This window comes from Acanthochromis polyacanthus, chromosome 12 (assembly GCF_021347895.1).
Source record: "Acanthochromis polyacanthus isolate Apoly-LR-REF ecotype Palm Island chromosome 12, KAUST_Apoly_ChrSc, whole genome shotgun sequence".
NCBI classification, from domain to species: Eukaryota; Metazoa; Chordata; class Actinopteri; family Pomacentridae; genus Acanthochromis; species Acanthochromis polyacanthus.
This window is the reverse complement of record NC_067124.1, coordinates 38124424-38139691: the sequence shown is the minus strand read 5'-3', so window position 1 is coordinate 38139691 and position 15268 is coordinate 38124424. Positions and strand designations below refer to the sequence as shown.

Here is a 15268-nt window from a genome sequence, read left to right as displayed (position 1 = left end):
TTTCAGTTATTTAGCGAGGACTACAAGTCTGCTTTTTTTCAACAAATACCTGCAAGTCAAAGAGTAATTTTTATCATTTGCTTTTTCAGATAGACTGCAATATACAGCGCCATGAATAAAGTATTTGCCCCCTTCTCGAATTCTTATTTTTTTCATATTTCCCCCACGTAAATGTTTAAGACCATCAAGCTAATTTAAATACTAGACAAAGATAAACAAAGATAAAGACAAAATGCAGCTTTTAAATGACAATTTAATGTTTTAAGGGACAAAAGCTATCCAAACCTACCGGGCCCTGTGTGAAAAAGTAATTGCCCCCACTTCTTTAATCAAGAATTAAGTGTGGCTAATCACATTTTTTAGAAAGTGAGTTCAGTTTCACCAACCACTCCCAACCCAGATGACCTGTTCAATCAAGAAATCACTTACCGTATTTTCTGCACCATAAGGCGCATCGGATTGTAAGGCGCAGTCTTGATTACGGGGTTTATTTCTGTACTTAAGCCATATATAAGGCGCCCAGTATTATTGGGCGCATGCTAAAACAAGGAAACGGAAGCAAAACAGTGAGTTTGGTTGAACTTTATTCTACTACGTATTTAAAAATACACTCACATTATTTTTTGATCAATCTTTTGTCACACATCCATCAAAGTCCTCATCTTCTGTATCTGAATTGAACAGCTGGGCAATTTCCACATCAAACATGCCGGGTTCACTCTCGTCATTGTCGGAGTCAGTCTCGTTGCCGGATGCCGGCAGTGATGCCGAAGGAACCATAACTGATTGAATTAGCTAATCTTTGAGACAAGCATATGCTACTGGCAGGATCAACCAGGTAGCCCAGACGGGACGAGCGTGCGGCGTACGGGACCGGGGCCGCGAAGCGTGGCTGTGCTGGGGTGAACTGACAGGTGTGGCTTGGAGAAATGACCGTGTCGTCTGGAGAGTCGACCGCCGCCTGAGCGGGACGATTCCAGCAATGATGCCGGCTGGAGCGAAAGCTCGGACAATAGTCAGTACGTAGCTTTATGTAAAGTTCTCTAATAGGTTTATCGCTGCCAGCGTGTGTAGTGTACGTATTACGTCCCCATGTCAGCGGGAAATGGTACGACAGTCAGATTTTGGAACTCAGTGCACACATAAGACCCACCGGGTTAAAAAGGCGCACCATCGATTTTTGAGAAAATTAAAGGCTTTTTAGTGTGGAAAATACGGTAAATAGAACCTGTCTGATAGCCTAGCCGCGCTAGACCCATGCTCTGAAGACGCAAGGGTCTAGGCACGCTCGACAGGGAGGGAGGCAGGCTAAAAGGTTGTCTATCAAATCACTCTGCAGCAATTGGGTAGGTATACAACCAATCAGCGCAACGAATATGCTGACGTAGTTCCTAGAGCGCTGGAAATCAGAGGATGTGGTAGTTCGGTGAAGCCTTATTTATACAGTCAATGGGTGAAGCTCAAGTATATTACAGACATGTTAACAGAAAGATTATTCAGAGTCGGTGCTAATGGAGCTCAACGACTGTTGTCGTTTTTGTTTCTGTCAGAATCATTGCACCTCTGTCGTCACTTAGTTACGCCCGCCTTCTGACTCTACACTTCATGGTGATTCGTCCGGCCAGTTTTAGGAGCATCCAACCTCGAGCCTTATGGAGGGTAACTGGACCCACCCTGGCAGAGAATTAAATTCGTTGCTGTGGGTTGTCTAGCGTGGCTAGGCTACCTGTCTGACAAAATGAAGTCAGCAAAAAAGATCTCAAAAAGCTGCAACAAAATGATCTAAACAAGTTCAAGAACAGGTGAGAAAAATAGTCATTGACATCTACCAGTCTGGAAAGGGTTACAAAGCCATGTCTGAAGCTTTAGAACGCCAGAGAACCACAGTAAGAGCCATTATCCACAAATGGAGAAACAATGGAACAACAGTGAACCTTCACTACCAAAATTACCCCAAGTGCACAAAGATGACTCATCCAGGAGGTCACAGAGGAACCCAGGACAACATCTAGAGAACTGCAGGCCTCCCTCACTTCAGTTAAGGTCAGTGTTTATGACTCAACAATAAGAACTTTGTGCAACAAATTCCATGTAAAGTGCATCTTGAAAGAGCATTTCCTGTTTCAGTGGCACAAATATTGACCAAACAGTCAAAAATGAACACGATTTTCCTACCTAGGAAATAGTCTAATTCCTAGTTCCAAGGCTGCAATCGCTGCTGACCAAAAAGAACATAAAGGCTCATTTTACTTTGGCAAACAAACATCTGAATGATCCCCGAGACGTTTGGGAGAAAATTCTACTGACTGACAAGAAAAAAGTTGTACTTTTTGGAAGGTGTGACTTATTTTGGACAAATTTAAAGAGATTTTTGGCAATTTTGTGAAGTAATTTGTCAAATTTGTTTCCAGAAAACTTCAAAGTAGGTTTCATTCCTCCAAGTCTTTAAGAGTCTGTACAAGAGCTTCATAAACTCAGTCCACAGGTAAATCTAAATCATACACACAGATTCTTTATTTACATATAGAAATAGATGCATTTTTATGCTGTTTGTACCCTTTTCAATGACAATAATAGGAATGTTGAACACTTTCAGGTTGGTCAGAACTACTTGGACACTATCCTAATCTCCACACTCAGACTTTGAGGCACATTTTTTCAAGGTTTCTGGCCATTCCACCATCAAATTATCAGCTACATGAGGGCTGTGATGCAACTTTCCTTTCTGTGAGTACACATATCTGCAGAAATTCCTCAGAGACTTACCCATAGTTGATAGTGGTGTATAAACATAGCTGCCCTATCCTCCAGAAAATATGCACAAATAAAGTTTAGGAATAAATCTGCATGGAGGTTCATCGGTCAGTGACAGTTGTTTATTGCACATTTGTAGATTTAATTGTATTTCACATTGAATGTAGGGAATTTATAGATATATAGATGACTTTCTTGAGTTTTGCTAGTTTGCTAAAATGCAAAAACACTGTAATATTCCAACAGGAAGTGAAAAATTAAGCAGCTAATGAGTCCAAAATGTATTTATATTTGAAAATGGCAATGCGTTTTGTCCACACAACCTGTTTTGTCACTATAGTGTCACATTCCTCATTTTTATATCATTCCCAGCCCTAAAAAAACACAGACAATGTGAAAGAAGTTTAAATATTATGGCTAAGACTCTGCAATATTAATAATTATGTAAATCTACTTGACCAATTCAAATATTAAGGTTGGAACCCTATAATTTTGCACACTCTGACAAATTACCCGACTAATTTAGATTTTTAACGAAGGTTAAGACCCTAGAAAATCAAACTTGGTTACGCAAGACTACCGCTTGGCTCCACCTCCGCTGTTTTAATCTTTTCTACTCACTAACATCCACAATTATCAGCTTTACAGTGGCGTCCATTCATTCCACTGTTGTATCTCGCCACTCCACCGAAGCCCCGCCTTTGCTCGAATCCTATTGGTCAGCGTGCGTGAAAGCCCATCCTGGTTCGATGGGAGCAGCCAGTGAAGATGCTCAATGTCAAATGGAGCCGCTCTAAATCCACGCCCACACGCAACCGCTCCGCAAGGGATGTCGGGACTTTCAGTTCAGTTGCTGTGTATTAAAACAGGCGGCAGCGGGGCAGCGAACTACAACCTGTATATCCTGGTTAAGGAGACGTTCACAGACTTCAGTTTGAGAACAAGACGAAAAATCAGAAGAGCGGCAGTTATTCTGTATTTCACTGAACAGTTTGGGAAAAGAAGACAGCGTCATTATGGTATGTAGAGGTTTGTGTGTGAACAGAGTAAATTTTGATTAATTTTGCTATAGCTAGTTTAGCTAACTGAGTGGAAGCAGGATAACAATGTAAGCTAACGTCAGCTAACGCTTCTTTTCGTGACAGGGGAAGTGTTTTAGCTAGCAACGGTAATTCTCTCTAATCTGCATTGAGCTCAGATGACTCCATGGATGTAAATATTTTGCTGCTTTGGTTCAACCGGAACAAGTTAGCACGACTGCGTGGTGTTTATAAGTAGCTGCCGATAGAGAGCAGCAGGTTTGAGCCGCAGCTTGGACCATGGGGACGAGACGCCTCCTGAGTCTGGGCCATAAAACGGTCCGGACCGTGCGGCTGACCGCGTCCCCGCTCGGGTTAACTCACCCCTCGGTTCTGCTGTGCTCCTCCTCCTCCTTGTCCCTGCAGGGGGACCGAGTCTGCAACGGGACGCTCAGCAAGAAGCCGCTGCTGTCGGACCCGCAGCTGTTTGAAGCCCAGTTCGAGGAGCTGCTGTCGGAGCTCACGGAGAGAGACCTGACCGACCCGGTGCTGGCTGATGCCCTGAGCAGACTCAGACAGGTACGGTAGGTTTTCTGTAACAGCAAAAGGTGTCTTTCTCAGTGTTGCATGCACATTTTGTCACGCTTCCCCCCTAAAAATCCCCGATCTTTGCCTCAAAACACCTACTTGCAACACACCTTGTTCTTATTCTCTCCCAGTGGTGTAGGATTGAATCTGCCAAGAGTCTCCTGATCCTGTTCTTTCTCATCATGCTCCTTCCTTGTATTGTTTTAATCACATTAGGGTTGAGAGACCGTTCCACTGTCCACGGTTTGTCAATGTCAGGCCAGCGTTTGTTCCATTTTTTTGACATCTTTACCATACCTTTAACGAGGGGATTGTTCTTTTACTAAAGTCTCGACCAAGATGAATAGTGGTTAATTTGTGTATGGTTGCTTATCAGTGACTGAGGGTTAGACAGCAGAACAAAAGGGTAAGCAATTGTAAATAGCAAAAGTGTGACAACCCAAGGGAACAGGGGGATCTGGCAGACAGTAGCACATAATAAAAGATAAAAGAATTGTGTATAAATGTTTGTCTCCGTTCTCATTTGCTGTTGCTGCACAAATGTTTGAGGTCATCTTTAGTGTCCACATTATTACCTCCGCCAGGAGGTTATGTAATCACCGGAGTTTGTCTGTCTGTCTGTCCGTCTGTGTGTGTGTGTGTGTGTGTTTGTCTGTTAACAGCATAACTCAAAAAGTCATGGACGGATTTTTACAGGATGTCCGGAAGAGCAGGAGTAAGAATCGATTAGATTTTGGAGGTGATCCGAATCACCGTCTGGATCCAGGAATTTTTTGAAGGTCGAAGGACAATTGAGAGATGGATCCAGACGGTGATTCAGATCACCTCCAAAATCTAATCGATTCTTACTCTTGCTCTTCCGGACATCCTGTAAAAATTTGGTGAAAATCCGTCCATGACTTTTTGAGTTATGCTGTTAACAGACAAACAGACACACAGACACACAGACACACAGACACACACACACACACACACACACACACACACACACGGACAGACAGACAAACGGCATGGCGGAGGTATGCGCTCTCAGAGTGCTTTTCTAGTATTCCCACTGCAATGCATTCTGGTCATTGTAGAACTTTGGAGGTGCTTTAATCTGCCCTTTATCGCTCTAAATTCTTCTGAAATCCTGTGCTTTGTCAGCCTGCTCTGTATTTGTAGTTTAAACAGACCTACATCCACACTCCGCTTCTAAAATTGGTCTACTCTCCTGTTTGCAGAAAACATGAATCGGCCTGTACAGCATCCCTTCAGACTTTTGGAATTAATTAAATAAGAACACTATCTGGAGGTCATTAAGCGCTATAGGAGTCTCTGTCATGGTTCCCTGTTGTTGTTCTGAGCCACACAAACACGCAAACCTGCCAATATTTCAATATCTTTCAGGTTTTGGTGTACAATGCACCTGGAGGCAAGAGGAACAGAGGGCTGTCTGTGATTGGCTCATTGCGAGAGCTTCTTCCACCGGCTGAACTCACCCAGGACGTAGTACAGAGGGCTCTGGTGATTGGCTGGTGCACTGAGCTGGTGAGGATTTGTTCACACACGTCAAAGTGACAGTTAAGACCCCAAATTATTCAGATTACTATGGATTGTCAACAGGTTTTCCATCAGTCCAGCAGTAGTTCTAGTGTCTAACAGTTTTTCTGTAAGTCTCCACTGGGATTTAGTTCCTCCATGTGTCCTTCTCCAGCTCTTGGAAGGCTTGTGAACTCCATGTTTCACATCATTGTCTTGTTGGAAGCTCCAATGCTCCTCAAGGAGCAGTTTTTCTGCAGACTGCCTGATGTTCTCCTCCACAATCTCAATGTTTCCTCTTTTCTCATGATGCCATTTCCTTCAGACATGACTTGTAATTGAGCAGTAAGTGAGTAGAGAAGTGCTGCAGGTCCAGCTGAGCTTTAGTGTGTCTTGGAGAAGTGGAGTCCTCCTTGGTCTGATCCATGGAGACCAGCCTTGTTGTTGGTCTGCTGGAGTGTCTGATGGACATGTTGCTACCAGAAGTGCTCACATTCATCAGGATGCTCTTGGTGCTGATCCTTAGATTCTTCTTGTCCTCTACCATTCTTCCAGTGCAGGGCTCACATCTGTCTTCCTAGCAGCTCTTTGACATGTTTCAGTGTGGAGCTCCTTGGACTTTTTCATCAAGCTTCAAACTGTGGACACTGGACCTTGAAAACACTCTGATATGACTTTATGGCCTTTAAACATCTTGTGAGCAGCAACAATGTGCAACTGGAGGATCTTTGGTTCCATGGTGATGACTTGGAACTGACTGTGGAAGTTTATAGTGGATTAGAACGTTCTAAAACACGGTAGGAATTGCCAGGATCATTTGGAATGAGATAAAAGCTGCATTTTCTCAAAAACTGGCAGCAATTTCAAGGAGTAAGCAATATTTTGGACATTCATTTTCAGTAAAAAGGCTTCTAAATAGTTAAAGTTCACCATTACCATCTGTGACACAATATTTTACCGTCTTTTGTCTCTTGTTTCTATCATTTCCAGCTGGAAGAAACCTGTTGTTCACATAAAAAATCACTATAAATCAAACTTTGGCAGGGATATGAATAATTTAGGAGTCAGGCTCTTGTTGTTTCGCCACTAGCGAGACACTTCAAGGCCTCAGCAGAAATATTTGTAGACGCAACATAAGTCCTCCAAAGTGTCAGGCTCCTGCTGATAAAGAACACGCAGTCATTGTATGAAATATGCAGAATATTAACCCACCCAGTGTCGGCAGGAAAACGCTAAGTTTCTGTCACACTTCACCTCACAGCACAGACTCACGCTGACAGTTTTTAACGGTGTCATGATCTCTGATTAAAGTGTTTCCGCCGTGTGTCTGTCTCTTGCAGATTCAGGCGTTTTTCCTGGTAGCCGATGACATCATGGACGCATCACTGACTCGGAGAGGACGGCCCTGCTGGTACAAGATGGTGAGGCCTGATGCTGGTCTGGAAAAATGTCTGGTCAGGCTTTTCTTAGAGGGAAAATAACAGGGTGATTCTTTATTTTCTAGCAGTGTCTAGTTAGCGGTTTACTGTGAAGATGTCGCTCGACTTTGCGCTGCATGTTCTCTGCTACATGGGCCTTTACTTTTTCCTCACTCACTCACTTAGAATATGTACATATTGATGTTTTGTCTTTGTCCTCTTTTTTCCCCCTCCAAATTATTAATCAAATGCATTAAACATTTTTCTTTTTTGTGATTTCTGTCATTCTAATGCTGCACTGAAGACATTTCTGAGCCGTAAACATGAACTAACCAAGGATTAAAAATGATGACTGCTACAGTTGTTTCCCACTAAATCCTTCCTGTTTGTTCTTTCAGGATGGGATCGGTCTGGACGCCATCAACGACGCTTTTCTCCTGGAATCCACCATCTACAGACTCCTGCGCCGACACTGCAGGGATCAGCCCTACTACGTCCACCTGCTGGAGCTGTTTAATGAGGTGACATTAAACTTCTGTGCTTTATTTTCCATCATTAACATTAACACAAAGTTTTGTCATGTTCTTAAAAATGTAGGGCTGGCCCCAATAGCGGTTTCTGGTCTCCGAATATTCGGGCCCTATTAAAGACGAATATCCGAATGTTCGTTCCGCCCCGTAACGTCCGACGGGGGGTGGCGGCTTGTGGCGGAGACTCCCGAATATTTGGATCCGTTCGTCTGGTCTCCCGGGTCCAAATTTTGAATTCATTTTGTCTTCAGTTAAACTGAAGAATTCCCAAACAGAGGAGGTCTTCAGCATCTTGTCTTGTGTTTATACAACGAAGTGAAGCGTGACGTCAGAGTCGGCAGCAACCCGGCCATTCAGGTGGAGGTAAGAAACAGGAATGGAGGAGCTGAGATGAGCCGAACACGACGGGATGAGCCGAAGTGGGCCGAAGGCAAAGGGAAGAGACGAGCTCCGAATATTTTCGTCTGGGTGGGGGGAGGGGTGATCACATAGACATATGTGTATATGTTTATGTGATCACAGGACGAGATGAGCCGACGGCGAAGGGAAGACAGTAACGCCGAATATTCTTTCCGCCCGGTAACGTCCGACCAGGGGGGCGAATATTCGGATACCAAAATTGATATCCGGATACCGCCGTAGCGAACGAATATTCGGATATTCAGATATTCGGGTCCAGCCCTATAAAACGATGAATTAAACCAGCTGCAGATGAGCTGTCACATGAGCAGAAATCTTACTGAATCGATGCAATTAAAATCCACTTTATTACATTTTTTTCAAGAAATAGCTCAAGGTGTCCATGTTTTCTATGACTTATGGAAACTCTTAATGGCTGAATTTTTATTTTTTTAAATTAGACTTGCTTTCCTCTTTTGCCAGTTTTTCAGTATTTTTTTCTGTCTTATTTTTGCCAGTTTTTTCGTATTTTTTCTGTCTTATTTTTGCCAGTTTTTTTAGTATTTTTTCTGTCTTATTTTTGCCAGTTTTTTAGTATTTTTTCTCTTATTTTTGCCAGTTTTTAGTATTTTTTCTGTCTTATTTTTGCCAGTTTTTTAGTATTTTTTCTGTCTTATTTTTGCCAGTTTTTTAGTATTTTTTTCTGTCTTATTTTTGCCAGTTTCTTAGTATTTTTTTTCTGTCTTATTTTTGCCAGTTTTGATATTTCACCAGTTTTCTATTGTCTGTACGTTTACATTTTAATATTATCTGCTGTATGTTTTTATTGTTTGTCTGCATTTATTTGTTTTCCACCTAATTGTGTACAACGGTTTGGTCAACTCAGGTTTTTGTTTTTTAATGTGCCGTGTGAGTGAATTCAGTTGATTTGATTAAACGTTAAAATTAAACAAACAAAAAAACACTGAAGAAAACAGAACATACGTGTTAATCCAGCAGGTATGTTAATTAATTGGATCTACGGGAGAGTAAATGTTTAAAAGTAACACAGAAGAGCCTTACTGCATTGTATTTAATTATATTTTGAATTTTCACCTGATTTTTCGTCTGAATCTGATGCAGAAAATTAACCAGAATGCACAAAATAAAGCGACATTTTGCACCATATTCTCTGTATTTTAGCTTTAACACGAACACTGGAGGAAGCGCAGGTTTTTATTTGACCTGTGTGTGTTTCAGACGGCCTACCAGACAGAACTGGGTCAGACTCTGGACTTAATAACGGCTCCACCCGGCCGGATCGACCTCAGCAGATTCACCATGGAGAGGTGAGGAGAGCAGAGCAGGAGAGTTTAAAATGGAGACTCATAATAAAGAATAATTATCGATCTTCTCGTCTTTCAGGTACAAAGCCATCGTAAAATACAAGACGGCCTTCTACTCCTTCTACCTCCCGGTGGCAGCGGCGATGTTCATGGTGAGTTCAAGGGTTTAAGTGAATTAAAGGAGCAGATCTGTCCTTGTGGGAAGGTTAGAAGAACGTCAGCTGATGCTTTTAATGCAGTTATTTAATAACATAGAAATAATCTTTCTTCATAGAAACACTTTACTGAATAGAAGCTGCTTCAAAAGGCAGCAGATTAAACCAGAAAAGTCCTAAAATCATCACGTTCAGGTGCTTATTTGACCAGTTTGTCTGTAGATTTAAATTACAGAATAGAACTTTAATGAATATTCTCACAAAATCTGCTTTTTTGCTCTTAATCCGATCCAGAAATCTCCTTTTCTAGCAGTTTTTGGAAATTTTATTCACATCTTTTGAATGTTTTAGGAATAATTTTGCCGTCATTTTTTTCCTGATATTTTATTTGTCATTTATAAGACATTAATCTTTTTTTCAGGATTATCTTAATATTTTTTGTTCAGTTTAAAGAAGCTGTACCATACTGGGAACCAGTTTAAAGAGGCTGTAACATACTGGAAACCAGTTTAAAGAGGCTGTAACATACTGGGAACCAGTTTAAAGAGGATGTAACGTACTGGAAACCAGTTTAAAGAGGATGTAACGTACTGGGAACCAGTTTAAAGAGGCTGTAACATACTGGGAACCAGTTTAAAGAGGATGTAACATACTGGGAACCAGTTTAAAGAGGATGTAACATACTGGGAACCAGTTTAAAGAGGATGTAACATACTGGAAACCAGTTTAAAGAGGATGTAACGTACTGGGAACCAGTTTAAAGAGGCTGTAACATACTGGGAACCAGTTTAAAGAGGATGTAACATACTGGAAACCAGTTTAAAGAGGATGTAACGTACTGGGAACCAGTTTAAAGAGGATGTAACATACTGGAAACCAGTTTAAAGAGGATGTAACGTACTGGGAACCAGTTTAAAGAGGCTGTAACATACTGGGAACCAGTTTAAAGAGGATGTAACGTACTGGAAACCAGTTTAAAGAGGATGTAACGTACTGGGAACCAGTTTAAAGAGGCTGTAACATACTGGGAACCAGTTTAAAGAGGATGTAACATACTGGAAACCAGTTTAAAGAGGATGTAACATACTGGGAACCAGTTTAAAGAGGATGTAACGTACTGGGAACCAGTTTAAAGAGGATGTAACATACTGGGAACCAGTTTAAAGAGACTGTAGCATACTGGGAACCAGTTTAAAGAGGATGTAACATACTGGGAACCAGTTTAAAGAGGCTGTAGCATACTGGGAACCAGTTTAAAGAGGCTGTAGCATACTGGGAGCCAGTTTAAAGAGACTGTAACAAACTGGGAGCCAGTTTAAAGAGGCTGTAGCATACTGGGAACCAGTTTAAAGAGACTGTAGCATACTGGGAACCAGTTTAAAGAGGCTGTAGCATACTGGGAGCCAGTTTAAAGAGGCTGTAGCATACTGGGAACCAGTTTAAAGAGGCTGTAGCATACTGGGAACCAGTTTAAAGAGGCTGTAGCATACTGGGAACCAGTTTAAAGAGGCTGTAGCATACTGGGAACCAGTTTAACAAGGCTGTAGCATACTGGGAACCAGTTTAACAAGGCTGTACCATACTGGGAACCAGTTTAAAGAGGATGTAACATACTGGAAACCAGTTTAAAGAGACTGTAGCATACTGGGAACCAGTTTAAAGAGGATGTAACGTACTGGAAACCAGTTTAAAGAGGATGTAACGTACTGGGAACCAGTTTAAAGAGGATGTAACGTACTGGGAACCAGTTTAAAGAGGATGTAACGTACTGGGAACCAGTTTAAAGAGGATGTAACATACTGGGAACCAGTTTAAAGAGGATGTAACATACTGGGAACCAGCCCAAAGAGACTGAAACAATGATGTGATTTTATTTCTTGGATCTTGAAATCCTGACAGTCTGGAGTCGATCAATAGATTTTAGTTCTTACTGGTAAAACGACGGCCTCAGTGATGAGATCAAAGCTGTAAAAATGCTCTCTGTGTCTTTAAAAGTTGATTTAATTGGAAACATTACACCACTAATGCAGGCAGGAATCAGCAGTGAAGAGGAGCACAGTAACGCCAAACACATCCTGCTGGAGATGGGGGAGTTCTTCCAGATCCAGGTCAGAACTCTCTCTGTTCCTCTGTCGTTGTTTGTCCTGTTAACGTTCCTCACTGAGCAGCTGTTGAACCGTCGCTGCAGGACGACTACCTGGACTGTTACGGGGACCCGGCCGTCACCGGGAAGATCGGAACCGACATCCAGGACAACAAGTGCAGCTGGCTGGTGGTGACGGCGCTGGAGGTGATGAGTCCGCAGCAGAGAGCCCAGCTGGAGGTGGGAGAGGGGTTTTCCCATTTAACAGCCCAATCTGACTGTTTGGAATTTAAATGAGACACCAAAGACTCTGAGGAGGACAATAGATGGTAGACCACATAGTCATTTGATCGCTTTAGTTTTTTAAGGGGAAAAAAGCCAAAGTTTTCTGATTGCAGCTTCTAAAATGTGAATATTTTCTGGTTTATTTCCCTCTTTATGGCAGTAAAGTGAATATATTCGAACAAAACAAGATATTTCTCATCTTTTGGAGACACTCATGTACTATTTTGACCATTTTATGACCTTTTATGAACCAAAAACAAATTGATTAATTAAGAAAATAATTAGATTACATTTTATATCCATCCATTCTCTATACACCGCTTTATCCTCACTAGGGTCATGGGGGGTGCTGGAGTCTATCCCAGCTGACTCAGGTGAAGGCAGGGGACACCCTGGACAGGTCACCAGTCTGTCACAGGGCTACATATACAGACACACAATCACACTCACATTCACACCTACAGGCAATTTAGAGTAACCAATTAACCTCAGCATGTTTTTGGACTGTGGGAGGAAGCCGGAGTACCCGGAGAAAACCCACGCATGTACAGGGAGAACATGCAAACTCCATGCAGAAAGATCCCAGGCCGGGATTTGAACCGGGGATCTTCTTGCTGCAAGGTGACAGTGCTAACCACTGATCCACTGTGCAGCCCTACATAATTACAGATTATTTTATTGTCAGAATTCTATAAATATTTTTTGTCCAGTTTAAAGAGGTTTAAACATACTGGGAACCATTTTAAAGACATTAGAAACATTCTGGGAGCCAATTTAAAGACATTAAAAACATACTTGGAACCAGTTTCAAGAGGCTGAAACATACTGGGGACCAGTTTAGAGGATGAAACGTATTGGGAACCAGTTTAACTCTTAAAAAACCTGGACAGAGTGTACTCGTTCACGCTTACCCGTACACACAGCCGAAACCGAACATTCACGGCTCAACACGTGTGACTTGTTTATGATTGCTAATTAACATAAAATATGCACACACCCGTATGTTTGGTGAGATATAAACACTGGCTCCAAATGTGCTTATTTCAAACGATGAAGCCGTATGAGCCGTTATAACGAAGCCGCAATTACGAAGCTCTTATTGGTGCTACGTACCGGAAGAAATTCAATATGGCGAACGTCTACGACAGGGGTGTCAAACTCAGTTCCTGGAGGGCCACTATCCTGCATGTTCTAGATGTTTCCTTCTTCTAACACACCTGATTCAAATGATCAGCTCATCATCAAGCTCAGCAGAAGCCTGATAACGAGCCTGATGATTTGAATCAGCTGTGTTGGAAGAAGGAAACTTCTAAAACATGCAGGATAGTGGACCTCCAGGAACAGAGTTTGACACCCCTGGTCTACGAAAATGCGACCTCGCAAGACTTGATCGATATTTTATGGATTAGTTGGTTTTAGTATGTTTTAATATATGTACTTCTCCAGAAACATGGCCTTGTAAGGGTTAAAGACATACAAAACATCCTGGGAGACTAAAACATACTGGAAACCAGTAAAAGGAACCTGAAACAAACTGGGAACCAGTTGGAAGAGACAGAACCATTCTGGGAGCTAGTTTAAAAAAAGCTAAACTGTACTGGGAGGCAGTTTAAAGACGTTAGAAATGTACTGCTACATGCAAACATTCATTCTATTCAAAAACTAATTAATTGATTAATCTCAAACACTAATTTTTATTCATTTCTTGGTCTCTGCAGGTTTGTTACGGCCGTAAAGACGAGGCCAGCGTGGAAAAGGTCAAAGCTCTGTACGACTCGCTGCAGATGCCGACGCGCTACCAGAAGTACGAGGAGGAGAGCTACCAGCGGCTGCAGAAACTCATCGGCCGCCACGCCCAGAACCTCCCTCACTCCATCTTCCTCAACTTTGCCAAGAAAATCTACAAGAGGAACAAGTGAGAGGCTCCGTGGATGCACAGACTGGCTTCTCTCGCTTTAGAAACGGGGATTTTTTTTTTTTTTTTCAGATTTGAGTCTGAAAAGGCTCCCAGAAGACAGAACTTTTTGTAGATGTTTGGCTGCGGATGCCACCTGTTTTGTTCCGTGTTCGCTCGTTACGGTCTCCAGTCTGGAATCCAGCAGGTTTAAGGCCCGGCAGACTTCTGATTTTGTAGAAATAAATGTGGTTTTTTGCTTCCTGACGGAGACGAGCGTGTAACAAGTGAATTCATCCAGGCAGGAAGCTCATCAGCTCTGTCCATCCCAAATCTTTTTATATACTGCTGCTAGAAACGTCTGTACTTTCCTGGATGTTGTTGCTTTAAATAAATAATATATTGACAGTATTTTTGTTGTTTTTGTGCGTGTGTTAACTGAAGCTGCAGCTCTTTTCATAACAACCGCCGGATTCTTGCTGCTTTCTGCCTCTCCTGTGCAGAAATTTGATGCTCTTCTTTGGCGTACAGCAAATATTTAAACAGTTCGGCCTTTTTAATGCCTCCACAGTGGATAAATATGTGAATGAAGTGTCGATTTTTCGGCTTTATTTCAAGGGGTTTAGCAAATGTAGAGCAAAAATAACCCCAAACAGCAGCTCTAGTAGTTTATTTTCCTTAATCCTGATGAATAAATGCATGAAAACGCTCGGATTGTTTTACACAAATGACAGGAAACTGGATTCTTTCATTAAGATTTAGCTAAAGAGCAGATTTTCAGCTTGAAGTTATGGGCTCTAACAAGAATATGGCATCGACTGGTTACAAATTACAGCAGTCTTTCCATTATTAATCTATTTTTACAGGCTGAAAATGAACATAAAGATTATTTTTAATGCTTCAGTACTTTAATAATGCTTAATTTCAAATAAACTTTGCTACTACAGAGAGATAAAGTCACAAAAAACGTCACTTTTAAATTAGACCTTACTATATATGACAGTAAATTTTGACTTTTGGACATTTAATTTGTTAAAACAACCAATTTACAACAGTTTTTTTTGCAGATTTTCCTTCGTTCTGATGAATAAATACCTGAAAATGCTCAAATTATTAAATGAAAATGAGAGGAAACTGGATTCTTTCATTAAGATTTAGCTAAAGAGCAGATTTTCAGCTTTTATTTGAGGGTTTGAACAAAAATATTGCATTAAGTGGCTACAAATTGCAGCTGTTTTTCCATTATTAATCTATTTTTACAGGCTAAAAATGAACATAAAGATTATTTTTAATGCTT

General features: G+C 41.5%; 1 protein-coding gene across 1 annotated transcript; it reads left to right on the top strand.

The window, feature by feature from the left end:
- The first annotated feature begins 3605 nt into the window (after positions 1-3605).
- Positions 3606-14382, top strand: fdps (farnesyl diphosphate synthase (farnesyl pyrophosphate synthetase, dimethylallyltranstransferase, geranyltranstransferase)). Its single transcript, XM_022214534.2, has 10 exons — positions 3606-3773; positions 4200-4352; positions 5751-5891; positions 7223-7303; positions 7699-7821; positions 9469-9557; positions 9634-9706; positions 11740-11817; positions 11898-12032; positions 13796-14382. The coding sequence occupies exons 1-10, from the start codon at positions 3771-3773 to the stop codon at positions 13994-13996; spliced, it is 1077 nt and encodes a 358-aa protein (XP_022070226.1). The 5' UTR covers positions 3606-3770; the 3' UTR covers positions 13997-14382.
- The last annotated feature ends 886 nt before the right edge of the window (positions 14383-15268 follow it).

Coding starts and splice junctions, on each gene's coding strand:
- fdps (XM_022214534.2), top strand. Junction 4,353..5,750: donor CCCTGAGCAGACTCAGACAG/GTACGGTAGGTT, acceptor AATATCTTTCAG/GTTTTGGTGTACAATGCACC. Junction 11,818..11,897: donor GGGAGTTCTTCCAGATCCAG/GTCAGAACTCTC, acceptor CCGTCGCTGCAG/GACGACTACCTGGACTGTTA.